The sequence below is a fragment of the Mytilus galloprovincialis genome, chromosome 1 (assembly GCF_965363235.1).
Source record: "Mytilus galloprovincialis chromosome 1, xbMytGall1.hap1.1, whole genome shotgun sequence".
In the NCBI taxonomy this organism is placed as follows: domain Eukaryota; kingdom Metazoa; phylum Mollusca; class Bivalvia; order Mytilida; family Mytilidae; genus Mytilus; species Mytilus galloprovincialis.
The window spans coordinates 6,649,627-6,670,742 of NC_134838.1; the positions used below are offsets into that span (position 1 = coordinate 6,649,627).

Consider the following 21,116-nt stretch of genomic DNA (forward strand, 5'->3'; position numbering starts at 1 on the left):
TAAATTATGTATAATTTCCAAGTAAGTGAGCGTCAAAACTTGAAAATTGTATCGTATTGATCTGCCGAGTTATCATCAACGTTTTTTACATTTTGTTTTCATGTTGGGGCCAGGTTGGCGGGAGGTTTGAGTCTGTAATTTAAGGTTTGTCTTGGGTCTTGGGTGTCATTTTTGGGTGTCATTTTTGGGTGTTTTTTTTTTTTTATAGAATGTATTGTTTTAAATAAGGATGTTGGTAAACAAATTTAATAATACTTTTAGATATTTGGATGATATTTTGGCTCTCAATAATGACGACTTCAGTATGTATATTAAAGAAATTTATCCTGCTGAACTTACTTTAAATAAAGCTAATACTAACAATGACCACTGTCCTTTCCTCGATCTTGATATCTATATCACTAACGGGAAGCTGAATACTAAAATTTATGATAAAAGAGATGACTTTTCATTTCCTATCGTTAATTATCCATTCTTAGATGGTGACGTTCCGTTGTCACCATCTTACGGTGTTTATATATCTCAACTTGTACGATTCGCTCGTGTATGTAACAATGTTTTAGATTTTAACGAGAGTAATTTATGTATTACTGAAAAATTATTACACCAGGGTTTTCGATATCACAAACTAGTCAAAACATTTACTAAATTTTATCATCGGTATAAGGACATCATTCGTAAATATAGCTCAACATGCAGACTTTTTATACGTTCAGGTATTTCACATCCAATTTTTTATGGAAATATTCTTTATAAAGCACAAAGGTGTCAGTATTCACCTCAAAAACTAACAAAACCTTTGAATAGACTTATTAAGAAGGGATATAGTTACGATACTGTTGTCAGGTCATTAAAGATTGCATATTTCGGCGTTAATATTGATTCACTTATACGGTCTTTGCATCGGAACTAAACACATTTATTCAAAAACCAGTTGTTGGCATGACACGGGTTATGTTCTTCTCATATATGTTATGATGGTATGATACTAAACCTCTAACGGGAAGGATTGTGCCTGATGTTCATATGATGAAATCATAATCTTTCAGTCAGTTTAATTGAAGTCTGGAGCTGGCATGTCAGTTAACTGCTAGTAGTCTATTGTTATTTATGTATTATTGTCATTTTGTTTATTTTCTTTGGTTACATCTTCTGACATCAGACTCGGACTTCTCTTGGACTGAATTTTAATGTGTGTATTGTTATGCGTTTACTTTTCTACATTAGCTAGAGGTATAGGGGGAGGGTTGAGATCTCACAAACATGTTTAACCCCGCCGCATTTTTGCGCCTGTCCCAAGTCGGGAGCCTCTGGTCTTTGTTAGTCTTGTATTATTTTAATTTTAGTTTCTTGTGTACAATTTGGAAATTAGTATGGCGTTCATTATCACTGCACTAGTATATATTTGTTTAGGGGCCAGCTGAAGGACGCCTCCGGGTGCGGGAATTTCTCGCTACATTGAAGACCTATTGGTGACCTTCTGCTGTTGTTTTTTTCTATGGTCGGGTTGTTGTCTCTTTGGCACATTCCCCATTCTCAATTTTACTTCTCCATTGAATTTGGCGACAATTTTTATTTTAAAGCCTTCTATACCTGATTAAAATGTATTGTTTTTCTCATTGATGAAGTTCGTACTGTAAGTGACCTATAATTGCGCATTTCTGGTAGATAGTTGTCTCTTTTGCCATCGTACAATATCTCCATGTTTTAATGTTTAAAACTTAAAAATTGTTATACTTAATTACATCAAAAAAACTTAAACCTGTTATCCTGGCAAAACCTCCTTTTCGCTTCAGTAAGTGTACTGTCAAGCAGTGACCAAGGATCCAATGCTAAAGTAAAGACATGAATACTCGGAATCAAAATAATGAAACCAGGAATGTTGACATGTCTTCCAGCGGACATTATTGAAATTTCGGAACTTCTTTATGTTAAAAAAAATGTCGATCTTTTACATTGTAGTGTTAAAATTATGTCTTTTTTTAGCATGCATTCGACCTGATTAGCATGTAATAATTGACAGTTACCATTAATTGCTAGCCATCTATACCTGGCGAAGGTAGTTGCACTCGTGATAAATTGGCTTTATTCAAACAGCAACGCGGTTTCTAACGACGTTATACATTAAGACGTTTTAGTATGAACTTTCAAATCAACACAAACAAGGTTTGCAGCTGAAAATACTTGTTTGTACACAACTATTAAATTAACAAACAAAGTATATCAACTGTAGTACTGGATTACTTACTAGTAATTTACAGTGCATTTGGTTAGAAATAATTTTGTAACAATGAGCTATTTGTAAGAGTACTTTTATGTCATCTATACTATGAATGAAAATAAAACATTATGATTAAGTTACATAGGTCTTTTATAAAATAAATCGTACTCATCATTATCGATGTTATTAAATTTCATCAAATGTATCCTAGAGGGTCATGTCAGGCGAGTCTCAAACAATGTCCTGGTAATCTAACTACTTATTACTGATATTGCAACACAAAATTTAATATGAATTTAATACATGTATAATGAATACAGGGCATTCAGTACTGAAATAAATTATGTAGACGGTATTCTGTAATGTACTATTACCAAAGAACAATAAATAAAAAATAGCTTATCCCAAAGCCTGCCAATTATATCGTATAACGTTCGAACGGATGAACAATACAATCTTTAATGAAAACGGAAGAAATAGTGAACAATATACACATTCGTGTCATTGCTTAGATAGTTAAAAAAATATAGTATTGATAACATGAAGTAACAATTTTTAAGTCTACAAACCAGACAGTCTACCATTGATTTTCTACAGCAGGTTGGTGAGCGTTGTTTGGATCTTGAACAACATTTTTCCACTTTGTTTAGTTTTGTGTCTGATTTTTTTCCTTGTTTGCACCTATTTTTCCGGTGTTAATGGTTAAGAAGGTGACATGGGCACCTCCTACTCCTTTTTTGTTATATAGATAATTGTCTCATTGGCAATCATTCAACATGGAATAAGCTAACTTAGAGGTTGACACCACTGGTTACTTCAGTATTAAAATATATTCCGAGACAGAATGATATATATCAAACATGCTGCTGTCACAACAAAGCATAACATAAGGAGCTATTTGATGTACAACCCTTGTATGTCGTATACTGCTTTTGAATGTCTTATGGGTACTGTCTGGCATTGCACTATACTGTTTTGTGTTAACTGTGTTTGTCTATGGGGTGTTGCGTATTTCAATACAACGTTTTGTTAGATGTACTGTTTTTTATTATTCATTGTGTTATGTACTGTTTGGATTTAGTGTGTTTTGTTTTATAACAAAATAAGGAAATGTGATTTCAAAGAGAAAACGGGTGCTGAATTTGTTCGTATTAATATGTTCTGTTCTGTATTTGTGGTGTGTTTTAAAATGAGTTAATTTTGACACGCAGTATGCTTTTGGTAGATTTAAAGCTGATAAAAGTATCCTGTCATTCTTTGTGTTAAGGATAAATATCTATTTTAGTGTTTTTTTTTAAAAGAAAGTCAAATGTTTTTCCTAACATCAAACAATAAAATTCTAATTTGCTATGGGTGTTAAAACAACTGAAACTCAATCAAAACAGTTTTAGTGCATATGTAAACTTACTGGTTGCCCCACTTCATTTTTTACCTTTCCAACATTAACTGTATAAAGTGTGACTACCAGAAGGACACCTGACAATATATGTTAAAACAGCAGTTAGAATTGTTATTGTTGACACTAGTTATATATTGAGATGCATGTAATCAATTATGTCATAATTTGTTGTAAATACTAATTCTAAAATCTTATGTCGAATATTTAATCATAAATTTATTCAAAATGGCACCCACAACCCTGACGTTGTGTCGACATTGTTGTGTTTTAAACCATATAATTGCAGCCTTTTCTAGCTGATTAAAAGGTATTGTTTTCTCATTGCTGAAGGTCGTACTGTGAGTGAACTATAATTTCGCATTTCTTGTAGATAGTTGTCTCTTTTGCCATCATACAATATCTCCATATCTTAATGATTAAAACTTAAAAATTGTTATACTTCTCGTTTAATTACATCACAAAAAGTTAAGCCTGTTATCCTGGCAAAACCTCATTTCGCTTCAGTAAGTGTACTGTCAAGCAGTGACCAAGGATCAAATGCTAGAGTAAAGTTTAAAACTTTAAAATTGTTATACTTCTCGTTTAATTACATCACAAAAACTTAAGCCTGTTATTCTGGTAAAACCTCCTTTTTGCTTCAGTAAGTGTACTGTCAAGCAGTGACCAAGGATCCAATGCTAGAGTTAAGTTTAAAACTTTAAAATTGTTATACTTCTCGTTTAATTACATCACAAAAACTTAAGCCTGTTATTCTGGCAAAACCTTCTTTTCGCTTCAGTAAGTGTACTGTCAAGCAGTGACCAAGGATCCAATGCTAAAGTAAAGACATGAATACTCGGAATCAAAATAATGAAACCAGGAATGTTGACATGTCTTCCAGCGGACATTATTGAAATTTCGGAACTTCTTTACGTTAAAAAAATGTCGATCTTTTACATTGTAGTGTTAAAATTATGTCTTTTTTTAGCATGCATTCGACCTGATTAGCATGTAATAATTGACACTTACCATTAATTGCTAGCCATCTATACCTGGCGAAGGTAGTTGCACTCGTGATAAATTGGCTTTATTCAAACAGCAACGCGGTTTCTAACGACGTTATACATTAAGACGTTTTAGTATGAACTTTCAAATCAACACAAACAAGGTTTGCAGCTGAAAATACTTGTTTGTACACAACTATTAAATTAACAAACAAAGTATATCAACTGTAGTACTGGATTACTTACTAGTAATTTACAGTGCATTTGGTTAGAAATAATTTTGTAACAATGAGCTATTTGTAAGAGTACTTTTATGTCATCTATACTATGAATGAAAATAAAACATTATGATTAAGTTACATAGGTCTTTTATAAAATAAATCGTACTCATCATTATCGATGTTATTAAATTTCATCAAATGTATCCTAGAGGGTCATGTCAGGCGAGTCTCAAACAATGTCCTGGTAATCTAACTACTTATTACTGATATTGCAACACAAAATTTAATATGAATTTAATACATGTATAATGAATACAGGGCATTCAGTACTGAAATAAATTATGTAGACGGTATTCTGTAATGTACTATTACCAAAAAACAATAAATAAAAAATAGCTTATCCCAAAGCCTGCCAATTATATCGTATAACGTTCGAACGGATGAACAATACAATCTTTAATGAAAACCATATAATTGCAGCCTTTTCTAGCTGATTAAAAGGTATTGTTTTCTCATTGCTGAAGGTCGTACTGTGAGTGAACTATAATTTCGCATTTCTTGTAGATAGTTGTCTCTTTTGCCATCATACAATATCTCCATATCTTAATGATTAAAACTTAAAAATTGTTATACTTCTCGTTTAATTACATCACAAAAAGTTAAGCCTGTTATCCTGGCAAAACCTCATTTCGCTTCAGTAAGTGTACTGTCAAGCAGTGACCAAGGATCAAATGCTAGAGTAAAGTTTAAAACTTTAAAATTGTTATACTTCTCGTTTAATTACATCACAAAAACTTAAGCCTGTTATTCTGGTAAAACCTCCTTTTTGCTTCAGTAAGTGTACTGTCAAGCAGTGACCAAGGATCCAATGCTAGAGTTAAGTTTAAAACTTTAAAATTGTTATACTTCTCGTTTAATTACATCACAAAAACTTAAGCCTGTTATTCTGGCAAAACCTTCTTTTCGCTTCAGTGAGTGTACTGTCAAGCAGTGACCAAGGATCCACTGCTAGAGTAAAGTTTAAAACTTTAAAATTGTTATACTTCTCGTTTAATTACATCGCAAAACTTAAGCCTGTTATCCTGGCAAAACCTCCTTTTCGCTTCAGTAAGTGTACTGTCAAGCAGTGACCAAGGGTCCAATGCTAGAGTAAAGACATGACTACTCGGAATCAAAATAATGAAACCAGGAATGTTGACATGTCTTCCAGCGGACATTATTGAAACTTCGGAACTTCTTTATGTTAAAAACATGTCGATCTTTTACATTGTAGTGTTAAAATTATGTCTTTTTTTAACATGCATTCGACCTGATTAGCATGCAATAATTGCCAGTTACCATATATTGCTAGCCATCTATACCTGGTGAAGGTAGTTGCACTCGTGATAAATTGGCTTTATTGAAACAGCAACACGGTTTCTAACGACGTTATACATTAAGTCGTTTTTGTATGAACTTTCAAATCAACACAAACAAGGTTTGCAGCTGAAAATACTTGTTTGTACACAACAATTAAATTAACAAAGTATATCAACTGTAGTACTGGATTACTTACTAGTAATTTACAGTGCATTTTGTTAGAAACAATTTTGTAACAATGAGCTATTTGTAAGAGTACTTGTATGTCATCTATACTATGAATGAAAATAAAACATTATGATTAAGTTAAATAGGTCTTTTATAAAATAAATCGTACTCATCATTACCGATGTTATTAAATTTCATCAAATGTATCCAAGAGGGTCATGTCAGGCGAGTCTCAAACAATGTCCTGGTAATCTAACTACTTATTACTGATATTGTAACACAAAATTTAATATGAATTTAGTACATGTATAATGAATACAGGGCATTCAGTACTGAAATAAATTATGTAGACGGTAGTCTGTAATGTACTGTTACAAAAGAACAATAGATAAAAAATAGCTTATCCCAAACCCTGCCAATTATATCGTATAACGTTCGAACGGATGAACAATATAATCTTTAATGAAAACGGAAGAAATAGTGAACAATATACACATTCGTGTCATTGCGATGATAGTTAAAAAACATATAGTATTGATAACATGAAGTTACAAGTTTTAAGTCTACAAACCAGACAGTCTACCATTGATTTTCTACAGCAGGTTGGTGAGCTTTGTTTGGATTTTGAACAACATTTTTTCACTTTGTTTAGTTTTGTGTCTGATTTTTTCCTTTTTCGTTTGCACCTATTTTTCCGGTGCAAGTGGTTAGGAAGGTGATACGGGCACCTCCTACTCCTTTTTTCTTTGATAGATAATTGTCTCATTGGCAATCATTCAACATGGAATAAGCTAACTTAGAGTTTGACACCACTGGTTACTTCAGTATTAAATATATTCCGAGATAGAATGACATCTATAAAACATGCTGCTGTCACGACAAAGCATAACATAAGGAACTATTCAGCTATTTGATGTACAACACTTGTATGTCGTATACTGCTTTTGAATGTCTTATGGGTACCGTCTGTCATTGCACTGTACTGTTTTGTTTTAACTGTGTTTGTCTATGTTGTGTTGCGTACTTCAATACAACGTTTTTTTAGATGTACTGTTTTTTTTTATTATTATTAATTGTGTTATGTAATGTACTGTTTGCATTTAGTGTGTTTTGTTTTATAATGAGTTAATTTTTAAACGCAATATGCTTTTGGTAGATTAAAAGCTGATAAAAGTATCATGTTATTCTTTGTGCTTGGGAGAAATATCTATTTTTAGTGTTTCTTTAAAAGAAAATTAAGTGTTTTTTTTTCTATCATCAAAACAATGAAATTTCTAATTTGCTATGGGTGTTAAAACAACTGAAATGCAATCAAAACAGTTTTAATGCATTGCTTTTATCCTGTATGTAAACTAACTGGTTGCCCCACTTCATTTCTTACCTTTCCATCATTAACTGTATAATGTGGGACAACCAGAAGGACACCTGCCATTTTGTTTTGTAAAACAGCAGTTAGAATTGTCATTGTTGACACTAGTTATGTATTGAGATGTATGTATGTAATCAATTGTTATGTCATAATTTCTTGCAAATATTAATTCTCAAATCTTATGTCGAATATATAATCATCATTTTATTCAAAATGACACCCACAACCATGACATTGGGTCGACATTGTTGTCTTTCTATACCATATAATTCACCTGTTTCATGTATATCATGTATATCATACTAGTTATTCCATTGTAAACCATCTAAATTTGCCTGTTAATTATAGATGTCTACACTGCAACAAGTGTATTACAATATTTCTCCACTCGAGACTTAAAGCGTGAGGCTTGCAAGCTTTTTGAATAATTAAAATTTAACCGTCGAGAGTGGAGAAATATCGTAATACACGGGTTACAGTTGTGGAATCTGTTTCTCTTATGGTTTTTATCCTTCCTTTTCAAAGATTTGAGGAAAGTTGTGTACCTATTTTCATGACGTCTCATAAGAAAATTCAGAAGTAAACAAGAAAATTTAACGTCACAATTAAATTTCAACCAATCATTTGCCGAGAACAGATTTTTCACTAGTGAGGAGAAACATTTTTCTCACATCGGTCAGGAAATGTGAAAATAGCACAGAAATTAGGGAATATCATTTATAACGGTTATGCTTCTTTTTTTTAAACTTATATGCTTATGACTCTTGATTTGGCTGTGGTTAAAGATATTAGAATTGAGATAAGTATATTGTATGCTCAAAATTATTATGTCAGTTATCAGAAATAATGAGCCCTTTTATTGGAAGAAAACATATCTTATCTTATCTAGTATTATGAAATGATTCTTACACAACATTACCGATTTTATTAAATTGCAGCAATCGTATCAAAGAGGGTCATGTCAGGCGAGTTTCAATCGATGCCCTGGTAATCGCACTACTTATTTGTAACAAAGAATACAATATGAATTTGTAGTATGTATAATGAATACAGGGCAATGAGTACTGAAATAAATTATGTAGACGGTGTTCTGTTCAGTACGCTTATTACAGAACAATAAATGAAAAAATAAATAATCCCAAACCGTGCCAACTATATCATATAACGTCCTAACGGATGAACAATACAATCTGTAAGGAAAACGGAATAAAAAAAATGAACAATATACGATACAATATACACTTGCATGTCATTTTTTAGATAAATAAGAAAATAAAATATTGATTACACGAGATAACCTGTTTAATCTACAGATCAGACAGTCTACAGTATGATTGATTTTCTACAACGTTTTAGTGAGCTTTGTTTCAATCAGGAACAACATTTATCATCTTTGTTTAATTATGTTTATACTCCAACATCTGTATTTGTGGCTGATTTTTTCCTATTTTGTTTATCTTTGTCAAGTAATAAAATAATCTCGTTTCACAAACGAAATAATTATAAGATTTTTACTTGCGTAAAAAATCTTTTTATAAAGACATATACTTTTTCAATATAAATAAAATATATGTACAAGTCAATCACATTGACTTAATATATCTTTAATGAATTCTTAGTTAGAGGTTGCGCATCGAGACAAACCACGTCCGCTCAATAGCAAAGTTAGCAACACATTGAGGTTGCAGTTGCGCAGTACTATCTCATCTAATACCGGAAGTGTTATGACGTAATAGAATTATATATATATATATATACAACATGTTGCTGTAACAACAAAACATAACATAAGGAACTATTCAGCTATTTGATGTTCAACACTAGTGTGGTGTATACTGTTTTGCTTTACGGGTACCGTCTGGCATTAAACTGTACCGTTTTGTAGTAACTGTGTTTTGTTAATGTACTGTTGGCGTGTTTCAAAACAGCGTTTTGTGTAATGTTTGTTTTTTAATTAATAATGTTGTCTGTAATGTAAAGTTTTGTATACATTGTGTATTGTGTAATGTACTGTTTTGCATTGAGTGTATTTTGTTTTTTAAAAAATAAGAAAATGAGGTATGATTTCCAAGAGAAAATGGTGCTGCATTGTTTCGTATTTATATGTTCTGTTCTGTATTTGATATATATTTTATAATGTGTGGATTTGTAACTCATTATGCTTTGTAGATTTAAAGCTGATGAAAATATTCTGTCATTCTGTGTGCTTGGGTCACTCTGTGCTATAGAGAAATATCTATTTTTAAAGTTTCTTTAATAGATTTTTTTCTTTCTATCATCAAATCAATCAGATTCTAATTTGCTAATGGGTGTTAACATATCTAAAACTCAGGTAGAACAGTGCATTTCGGTCATCATGCATGTCAACATTCTGGTAGTCCCACTTAATTTCTTACCTTAATTGTATAAAGTCATGAAAGTGGGACAACTTTTCCAACTTTTTTTTTAATAAAGTGGGACAACCAGAACTTCACCTCAGTGTGAACTGTTATGTCATAATTTATTGAAAATATTAATTCTGAAATCTTATGTCGAATATTTAATTATAATTTTATTCTAAATGACACCCACAACCATGACATTGGGTCGACATTGTTGTCTTTCTATACCATATAATTCACCTATTTTATGTATATCTTCTAGTATTCCAAATGTAAACTATTAAAAATATGTACCTGTTAATATCAATGTATAACGGTAATGTTTTTTTAATACTTATATGCATATGACTCTGGTCTGGTTGTTGTTAAAGATATTAGAATTGAGATGATTATATTATATGCCGATCAAAATTATTCAGTCAATTATCAGAATCATTGTAATTATTTACTTAACTCTTCATTAGCCCTTTTATTGAAAAAAAAAAACATATCTTATATTTTCGAAAGGTTTGGCTAGCCACAAAACCAGATTCAATCCACCATTTTTTCTTAAAATGTCCTGTACTTAGTTAGGAAAATGGCAGTTGTTATCTGATACTGCGTTTCTATGTATGTTGCATTGTCCTTTGTTTTTTGTTTGCACTTCAGTGTTTCTGTTGTTTCATTGTTTTCCTCTTATATAGTTGATGTATTTCCCTCGGTTTTAGTTTGTATACCGCATTTGTTTTCCTCTAAAACAATTTATGACTTTTGTACAGCGGTATACTACTATTGCCTTTATTTATCTAACCTAGTATCATATCATAAATCATAAGACTTACACACATGCCTTTGAGAGTAAGGCTTCTGTAGTTTGCAATAATGTCCCCTTAGGAAAATAGGTACCAATGCGTTTGTGACTTGATGGTTTCCTCGTCACCTGTACAGTTGTTAGAGACAAAGACAACTCGGCCAATTGGGCTATATAGAAAATTTATAAAATTTATATACTTAGTAGTTGTGATGTTTATTTTTTCCAGTCGGCCTATTATAGGGTTGTAACGTAAAATATGAGGTGTGATGGCATGTAGATGGACGACTTTGCAGATCTGTTATGTTTGTCAGTAGTACAGAATAATAATGCTTACTAATGCGTTTTTTTTAATGTCTAAATACCACCAAAAGAAAGACAAAATAAAAATAAAATGCCAATGACAACGCCAAACAACAATACACATATAGATGTCAACATACAGTGTCCATGAATGAATTGGGTGATTATATCCTGTTTACACAAACACATCCTATTTTAAACGCAATAAAAGACTGTTTATGCTTACATATTTACAGGAAATATATGTTCTTGGCAAATAAATGAGATGGTATGAAAACATGTTTATTCGATAAAACTGAACAAGGTAAAGCACAGTATAAAGAATAAAAAAAATATGAAAACCAATCCAGAATACTAGTGCTGAAATGTTTTGCTTGCATTGCTGATTATAACTCAGCTATTAAGTTGAAAGTTCTTTAGATCAAGATCGTGTCTACTATATAATGACATTTCAAAGTTGATGAACGAACCATGAAAAGAGAGGTTCATTGTTCATGATTCATGGTCAACCCTCCTGGTGGGCATGCATTTGAATTCTTTAAACTAAATGCAATTCACTTTATGATTAGAAGATGTATATATAAGTTAGAAATCATCAACCAAAATAGGCGTTATATAAAACGACAAGTTAATAATCTGTTCCATTCGGACACTAACAGGTTTTACCGGATCACAATTTACAATCATAGTGATTAACAGGCTTATTAGAAAAGCTGTCGCTATATTTGACAGATTTTATTGTACTGTTTTTCATTTAATGCATGCATTTTGTATGATACCCAAGGAAATGTATAAAGCTAGGATATCCCACAGACTCGTTGAATTCCTGTTTTGGTTGGTTTTACACTAGTCAATTTCGGGCAATTTATAGATTGATGTTCTGTGTGAGCCAAGGCTACGTGTTGAATGCTGTACTTTGATCCATAATTGTTTACTTTTAACACATGGTGACTTGGATTGAGAGTTGCCTTATTTGCACTCATATTACATCTTATTTCTGTCTTTTTAGGATTGGACATTGTCCCTTGATAGCATATGAGATTAGGCTGACCCTTGGACAGAATATACTACCAAGTTCTCCATAGTAAACTTTCATCATTCCTGTAGCGTATTTCTGATTTAAGATACTGTGTAATACTCTTATCTTCAAAATCAGTAGACGTTAAGCAAGCAAGAATCTATCAACCAACCAAAGAAAACAGTTGTCTAGAATGTGTTGTCATCCATCAATCACACATATATATATATAGTTTGAATCATTTATTATATTTCCAATGATCATGCACTAATGTTTATAATTTTATATATGAAATCTCTGATGTAACGTAAAAACTTACATTCTATTTAAAACAATTCCCATGCATGTCCCGTAATAGCTAGAAATACAATAACAACTTGGAAGCAGACGACGGAGAATCACGTTGTTCGAGATGTGATTATTTTTTTATTCAAGAGTAATCGGTTTTAGGATGTGAGAAGTCTCGTAGAATATCGTAGGACATGCTATTTTAGACTGCGACAAAAAACTTATAAGTTGTAGGTGGAAACATTAGTATCATGTCTTAGGCATTATAACACGACGAAAACATTTCACATTTAATTATGTACCACGTCAGAAAGGAAATACATAAATTTAAGTCAAAATAACAAATAATGACTTTAAATATTATTATTATTTACAATTGTAAATTCATCTACAGTTCAGGGTACAACAGGAAACGAATGACGATTGTTTCATAAAAAGAAGGAAAAAAAATATCGACGGTAAATAAAAAATAAAAAAATATGAGTATACAGACTTTCATCCAAACTGATTCCTGGAATCAAGAATATAAAAAACAAATAATTATAATTTCAAGCAAGCTACTTTTTGTCGGATCAATTGCACGAATTGTATATTGTGATTCAATGCCTATTCTGGATTAAATCCTACAACATCGTGTTGCCAGGTGATGATTCTTGCAACAAACCTTTGGTTGGTTCCAATAAATCGACTAATATAAAACGCCCAGAGATTTGAGTAAACGTCTTTTACCTTAAATGAATTTCTAAGGGTCAGAGACATGCTTAATTCTAAGATTTATTCAGATTTATTGCAAACTGATAATGCGATTGTTTCTATCGTATACATGTACGTATTTAATAGCCAATAATTGCTTACACTTACTTTATTTGAACTCTGATGTGTCTCATTGGCAATCAAACCACATCTTTTTTATATTAAGCATTCGAAAAAGACATTGCGGGTGTTGTAGTCGCACAAAAACATTTTCTGTAACAGGTGTAAGTTGTTCCAAATTATTACAACCATCGTTTAATATGACTAATAAGACATTTAACATCTTTTAATCATTTTGATGATGTTTTTATTGATTTGTGTTTATTCTATTTTACATTAAAAGTTGACAGCATTGTAATAATTATGACCAAAAAACCATAAACATCGATGTTTTAAAACTTAAAATAGTTAACATTAAAGGCAATATATAGGTTGTAGATTATTAATATTCGTTATTTAGAGAGAAAAACAATTGTTAAGTTGCATAATCAACAGTGAATTGTAATGAAAATGAGTTGCATGCATTTTACAGTTGATAAACGCTTTCATTCTAACTTATTCCTGGAATCAAGAATTAATATTCAAAAGAATAATAATTTGAAGTAAAGTTACTTTTCGTTGGACTGATTGCACGAATTGTATCTAAGAATTGAATGCTTCTTTTTGTAACTTCATTGGGATGTAAAAGCGTTGACCGAAGTACATTTTGTATGAAGCGCTTCATACTATAAATGTGCGCACGCGGTCAACGCTTTTATAACCCTATGAAGTTGAAAAAAGAAGCATTCAATACTTATAATTACATTTTTTTAGCAATGATCATGAAAACACGAATTTTATTATTGTTTTATTTAATTCACCTGTGCACTTTATTGTGGGACCACGTGTTATCATGAATGAAAAGTTTTATTGAGCAATGCAATTGCTTGCGGAAAAACACGTGATGTGCAGTTAGCCAATCAGAATAAAGTATCATAATAAAAAACATACATCTAATGTAATTGTATTGTAATGCAACGCCTTTTCTGGGTTATATGTGGACGTTAAACCCAAACCATCGTGTTGCAAGGTGAAGATTCTCGCAACAAACCTTTGGTGGGTTCCAATAAAACGACTAATGTATAACTTAACGTCAAGAGATTTGAGAAAACGTCTTTTACCTATCCTGACTTTTGATTTGCAGCGAATTCGATCAGAGTAAACAGTAAATAGTCTATAAATTAGTAGGATCTTCAAAGTGTGTAGACCGGCATGGACGTTGAAAAGATGTAGGACCGATTTCCTTGCAATGGTTTCACTCTCAGTCACGGTTAAAACCACAAACTTGTAAACTCTACTGCCCTTCCAAAAAATGAAAAAAAACATCCCTTATGGGAAAGTAAAAGCGACAGTTGTTTTGTGATGTTCCAGACATGAAAAAAGTAAAACATTTTGAGCGATAAAACCAACAGCCTGTTTTATGAGTACGCATATAATCAATGATACTGAACATTTTAGAAATGATTTAGCCTGGCAGCAGGCAGTTTACAGACTTCTTAAAAATTTACTGCTAGAGATATTTAACTCAAGGAGACTATTACGTTTACATCTACAAAAAGACAAAACGCAAGACAGAAAACAGGTTCCAAAACATTAACAAAAATTGAAAACACGTTTCCACAAAAAAAATTAGGGATTGGGCTAACCCAGGTATTAATTCGGAAGTAGTATTTGCATGCTTGAACTCGTATTGTTGCCATCAAACAATAACAGTATTAGACATGTAATATACACTGCTTTATATATATCTACAAATAATCCCCAAACTATGGAATGTATATGTGTGACAAATAATCTTCAAGCGAAGGAATGTATATATGCAACAAATAATCGTCATGCTAATGTATATATGACGATATTGACACACCGTTAATTAGTTTTCAAATTCATCTTTAAATTTAATGATTTCGCATACCATGTAAATTCGATATTTTGGGACTACTTACTACAATGTAAGTCGTTTGTATACCAATTTTTTATATGAAAATACGAGGATGTGATATGGTTGCCAATGAAACAAGTCTCCATAAAAGACCAATTGATACAGAAATTAACAGCTATAAGGCACCGTACGGCCTTCAACAATGAGTAAAACTATACCGCATAATCAGCTATATAGGTTGATTGTATCAGTCATTTAGCTATAGATTATATAGACACATTATCTGTAGGTTAGTCTTTATCTAGAGAATTGCCATTTCCATTTGAAATAATGTTGGCAGATTTTCATAAATATAAAAAAATTGATGCGATATGATTGCCAATGAGACAACTCTCCACAAGAGACCAAAATGACACAGAAATTAACAACTATAGTTCACCGCACGGCCTTCAAAAATGAGCAAAGCCCATACCGCATAGTGAGCATTAAAAGGCCTCGAAATGACAATGTAAAACAATTTCAAACGAGAAAACAAATGGCTACATGCAAACTAGCTAGGCAAGAAAATGTCGCAACAACATATATCCTTCCTTCATTAACAAAATCAAGTAACATAACTGTGCGCATCTTCTTGCAAGATCTCGTTTAAAGGACAGAAACCAAATTCCAGAATTATTATTTTTTCCATGGAAATGATATATCATATGCAAGAACATGCCGATTCTAAATCAAAGAGATGTTTCGTAATACCATTCCTACGTCTGTGGTTGCTACAGAAGATTTTCAGAGAACTACCTATTTAGATTGAAAATATCTAATGACGGTCCTCAGCTTTAAAGTTTAGAATTTTAAATTGCCTTCACCTTCAAAGGAGCCAATTGATATGTTATTAAGAAAATTGACAACGGAAATACAGTGACGTACTTTAACATAAGTATGAAACGGATAAGGAAAAATAGATCCTGCTTGTTGTTTATGATATGCTGATACAGAATGGTTTAAAACAAAATAATCGCTTTCTTTTCGCTTCTTACAGAAACAATTGCACAAATGCTCATTATTGTCAATTTTAGTATTGGTACATTTGATCCTTACAAAAGTCGATTTTGATGCATTTAACACTTACAAACTTAATAGTATTAAACTGACGAACAAGGACATTCAATGAAATAACATCTGAAGGACTACACGATTCGGAAGTTAATTGTGTTTTGTTTATACAATAGATTTCCTGTTTTCTTTCCGATTGTCCTGTTAATTGTGCAGTAACAATACAACTTTGCTAATGTACTCTCGATTAAACAACAAACTCAGCAATAATTTTTCTGTCAATTCAAAACTGAATCGTGAATAAAACTTGTAACTTCATGTTTATTCGTTTATTTGTAAACAAAAAAAAACTTCTTCTCTCTCTCTCTTGACTTTTATGTTTTTGTGGAATCCTTTGTTGTATTCATTTTTGTTTGTTTGTGGCGTTTGTAGCGTTTGTTTCGTTAGAAATGGTACTTGAAGGCCGAGCATATATTTATGTTTTATCTTAAATAAAAATGGTAAAATATTTTCGTATATTATTTATTCATAAACACATTCTAATTCATAATTAATGAAAACAGTGAAATTTTGTACAACATATATTTATAAACATTCATATATTTCACAATATGAGTCATGTCTGTTTGAAGTTGTTAATTTACATGTACTAAATAATAATACACACAGCAAACGATGTCTAATGTTAACAATTACTGTAAGAGCACAATGGATATATGCTCTTAAGTTCGGGATCATTATATTGATATATGCAATAAAATGTATATATCACGAATATGAACTTAAGTCTAATCACGTGTGCCTCGAAGATCTGATATATTCACGTCTTCTGTCACGCAATGACTGATGTAATATGTTGCTAACAGTACACAACAGTTGGGTATCAATGATGAGCATGGTTTAGCGGCTATGGTAGAAACATTCTTGGTGCAGCACTGGATCATTGTAGTTTTACGTACTACATGTTGCAAACGGTATGCAACAGTTGTTTTGAGGTGCTAGTCCAATGTTCTGTCTATGGGTTCTCCAGAGTTGTCATCTGACGTCCTCTTAAAGCAGACGATTTCTGTCTATGTAGATTGATTTTATTGACCAGGTTTTGGCTTCCTAAACAAATAATAAAGAAGATTGTCAAACCAGAGTACATATATTTACAAATACATTTCACACTTTCAATAGCATTATACATGCATAGTAAAACAAGAATGTTTATCTCCAAAAGTCTGGATAGTGTCGTCTCTTGAAAAAATCTTTTTTTTTTCTTTAATTTCTCATGGTTTGCACACAAGTCACAAATAGTATGATTGCTTTCAAACAAATTTGTTTTAATTACCTGGAAAATTCAATGAAAACCCTGGATGTTCTTCATTCAGGTAGGTCAATAACAGGACATTGGTTGGATAACATGGAATAGTAGTTATTTATGAAGTCATCAGCACTGCTGTCTGTCTTAGCGTTCTGTATCAGTACACAGTCAATACCATTCCCTTCAACCTCCTCGCCGATTAACACCTTTTCCATCTTTTTTAGGCTGTCAACCTGAAAAACAACAACAAATTGTTACGTAATGATATAAAAAAAACCAAGTTATAAACATGTTTATCTATTTTAATGTGCGTAGGTTCCAATATTGATTTTCTCAGAATTTTCATTCAAGCAGTGACTTGATATTTAACATCCTTGTTTCTCAAAACTAATCACGATATATTTTCAGGGAATCCCCTTGTTTATTACTAGGAAATAAAACAACAACTTTCCAAAAAAATGATTTACTACATATACTTAATGGAATATCCTGTTTCACTAAAATGACAACAAAAGCTCTTATGTAATCTTACCTTAACGACTTCGATGTCATTTTCCCAGCAGAAAGCTTCAACAAGTTTATGATGAATTTGCACTGTTACGTCTGTTTCGGCCATCTCTGGTAGCAAACACAGTCGAACTGTTTCTGGAGAACTGCAAAAACAAGAGAAAATCATAAGTATAAAACAATGCATACAGAACCGGATATCAAATTTCTGTAAAAGCAATAAATTGAAATGCTATATCTTTTTTTATTGCTAGAATATTTGCCAACTCTTGATTTAGCTTTCGTTACTTTTTACTGAATCCCATTTTACTGCTAGCATCTTTAATAGCCAACTCTTCATCTGTCTTTACTATTCATATACAGTGACTAATGATATGTACACTTACTTTTGTAAGATCTGTGCGCATTCATAAACTCCAACAACAATTCTGCCATCTTCCTGTGCCTTCACTAGCAACTTTTTCAGGGCAAACCCTATGTTGTTCACATTTCTAGAAAAGAAACAGAACATTATAAGTTTTATTTTCTGTTATTGAGTACGAAATAATTTTCAAATGTTATCAGAATAACAGATAAAAGTGCATGTTTATAAAAATATTTGTGAATTATGCAATGTTTTTCTAGTTCATCGTTTATATAAATGCAGTAAACAGCACATTTCGTAATAACCTTGCATAATTGATGAAAGGTTAAATATTTTATATAGGACGTCCTACATCTTACGCATATCATGTGACGCCCACTGTAGCATTGACTGTAGGAGGTTAATATACATAATGTTTTTTCAGGTTTTCTGCGTTTGTAGTATTTGTACTTTACTGATTACGAAACACTATGACTATGTCAGGAATATGTAATTAAGAAATGTCACATGTGACTAGATAGATAACGTTCTACATTATTCAAACTTGTCTATTGCAAATCAATGATAACAATAATAAGATGTGAAAAATGCATATATTAAACTCTAACCTTAAACTTACTAAGAAAAATACATTAGCATACTTTGTTTAAAACGAGCAAGGTATCAACCCCTAGCATAATGTAGCTAACAATATGTGTTTGAACATTTCCATTGTCTACATGCTTGTGATTTTTGACATATGTATATTGCATTTTCAAAAAAAAATAATTGATGCTTTCTTAAATTATGAGACTTAATATGAGTTGCATTTTTCAATGTAAGGTGCTTTCGTTAAAATGTAGTCCCTTAAAATTAACAAAAGAGATTGTTAAAACACAGAACAAAGACTTACAGCTTCTGTACTTAATGATACTAATTGATTATTATATTTACCTTTGCGATTCCATGAAAACTGCAATATCCTCAGAGAATGTCATTATAAATTGTATGTAATCCTGATAAATTATTATCCAACAAACTAGTACGATACTTCCAATAAATTATTAAGAAATATAAATCCACGTGTTGTAAGTAATAGTTGTCGTATGTTTAAATGATAACGTAGTAAAGTCGTTGCTTTTATACCTATACTAAGAATAGGGCGGAACATACTATATTTACTGGCATTTGATTGGTTGGTCTTCAACAATGAATAGACTCAAAGACCTTGGAAATTCAAATTTCCTCGAATATTTCACGATTATGAAAACATAGAATCTTTTTTTTGGCAGAAATTTATAGACAAGTAATAAACATGAATGTTGCATTCAAGAAATTGTTAAAAACTGTCTCCAAATAATCGATAAAACGCTTCATTTAAATTACTACAGTACAAATTCTCCCAACTATCAGGTACGTTAACCTTACGTTGGTACGAAGTGATTAAACTACTGATTGATACTGAACCAATTTAAAGTGCACTGTTCAATGGGTATTTTTCTGTCTCATCCATCCTACAAAAATCTTTTATATCGATCAGAAAAGAGCGAAATGACAAAAATTAACAAAAATATCATTATGTAATAAATTATTTCAACCGTTTTGAATTTGGTACAGTTGCATTATATTGAGAAGGTAACTAGGTGTGATTTCGATCCAGTGTGGGGATTGGCAAACTGAACTGATACAACACATTTGCACCAACGGAGATTTTTTTTAGCTTTTTAAAGTAAGTGTTAGACCGACAAATTTAAAACTCTGAATTAAAAAAATATAATCTAAACAGTTGCACCACACTGGTTGCACTCAAATGTGTATCGCACTGCGAGATACCATGAGTTCCATGCATTCATGCTGTTATATTATTTATATATATTTATAAATATAACAAATTAAAATTGTAATGCATAAAAGATCTAAAATTACTTGTTGGTCATTGGCCTTTGTTGGGTAGAAGTCGTTGACCAGTACATGAAAAGCTTTAAATAGGTGGACGACCACTATTTAATGTCAAATCCATTACTGTTTTATTGATAAAATGATGTTGCTCACTTTAGGGACAAAGAGTTTCATTCCCAATTTCGGCTTTACTTTATACCTTAAAGGTTAAAATACTCGAGTCATCAAACAATCCGTCCAAATGGTTTACAATAGGCTAGCACAATAATGGCCGCAATTATGGAAATATCAAACTGAATATGTCTCTATATATTTACTTTATTTAAAAAAAATAATAATTTTGTTTTCCAAGCTATAACGGATATCCTACAATCATAAAGTGTTTGTGGACTTCCGTTGTGTGCATTTCGTGTGACTGTCATATCTAAATCAAACAAGATCATACAAACACATGATAATTAATATTTACATATATTACAGATATCATGTGTTTCCGGCAAATCCCGGCTCACCGTGCCTTCCCGACCTTGTACAGTTAAGATGATATGTTATCTCCTTTTTGACAGATGGTATTGTAATATGCACGTTAATTAGTTCGTTAGTAAATCTGGGTTAAATATGTTAGTTTATCTTCCTTATAGGTAGGTAAACATGTCTTGCTATAAAGTTGAGACAAGCACCTGTCGGCAATGTTCCTGCAGTTTCGTGGACAAGGAACCATGAACGTGACCTACAGAATTAGACTATTTACCGCCTTTGTAAAAACATGAGCAACACGACGGATGCCACATGTGGAGCAGGATCTGCTTTCCCTCCCGGAGCACTTAATTGAAATTT

At 31.8% G+C, this 21,116-nt stretch overlaps 1 protein-coding gene across 1 annotated transcript; it reads right to left on the reverse strand.

The window, feature by feature from the left end:
- Nucleotides 1-16,730: 16,730 nt before the first annotated feature.
- Nucleotides 16,731-19,495, reverse strand: LOC143064078 (growth arrest and DNA damage-inducible protein GADD45 beta-like). Its single transcript, XM_076236618.1, has 5 exons — nt 19,335-19,495; nt 18,424-18,528; nt 18,063-18,183; nt 17,558-17,763; nt 16,731-17,331 (listed from the first exon to the last, which is right to left on the reverse strand). Exons 1-4 carry the CDS (start codon nt 19,376-19,378, stop codon nt 17,590-17,592), a joined length of 444 nt encoding a protein of 147 aa, XP_076092733.1. The 5' UTR covers nt 19,379-19,495; the 3' UTR covers nt 16,731-17,331; nt 17,558-17,589.
- Between the last annotated feature and the right edge of the window lie 1,621 nt (nt 19,496-21,116).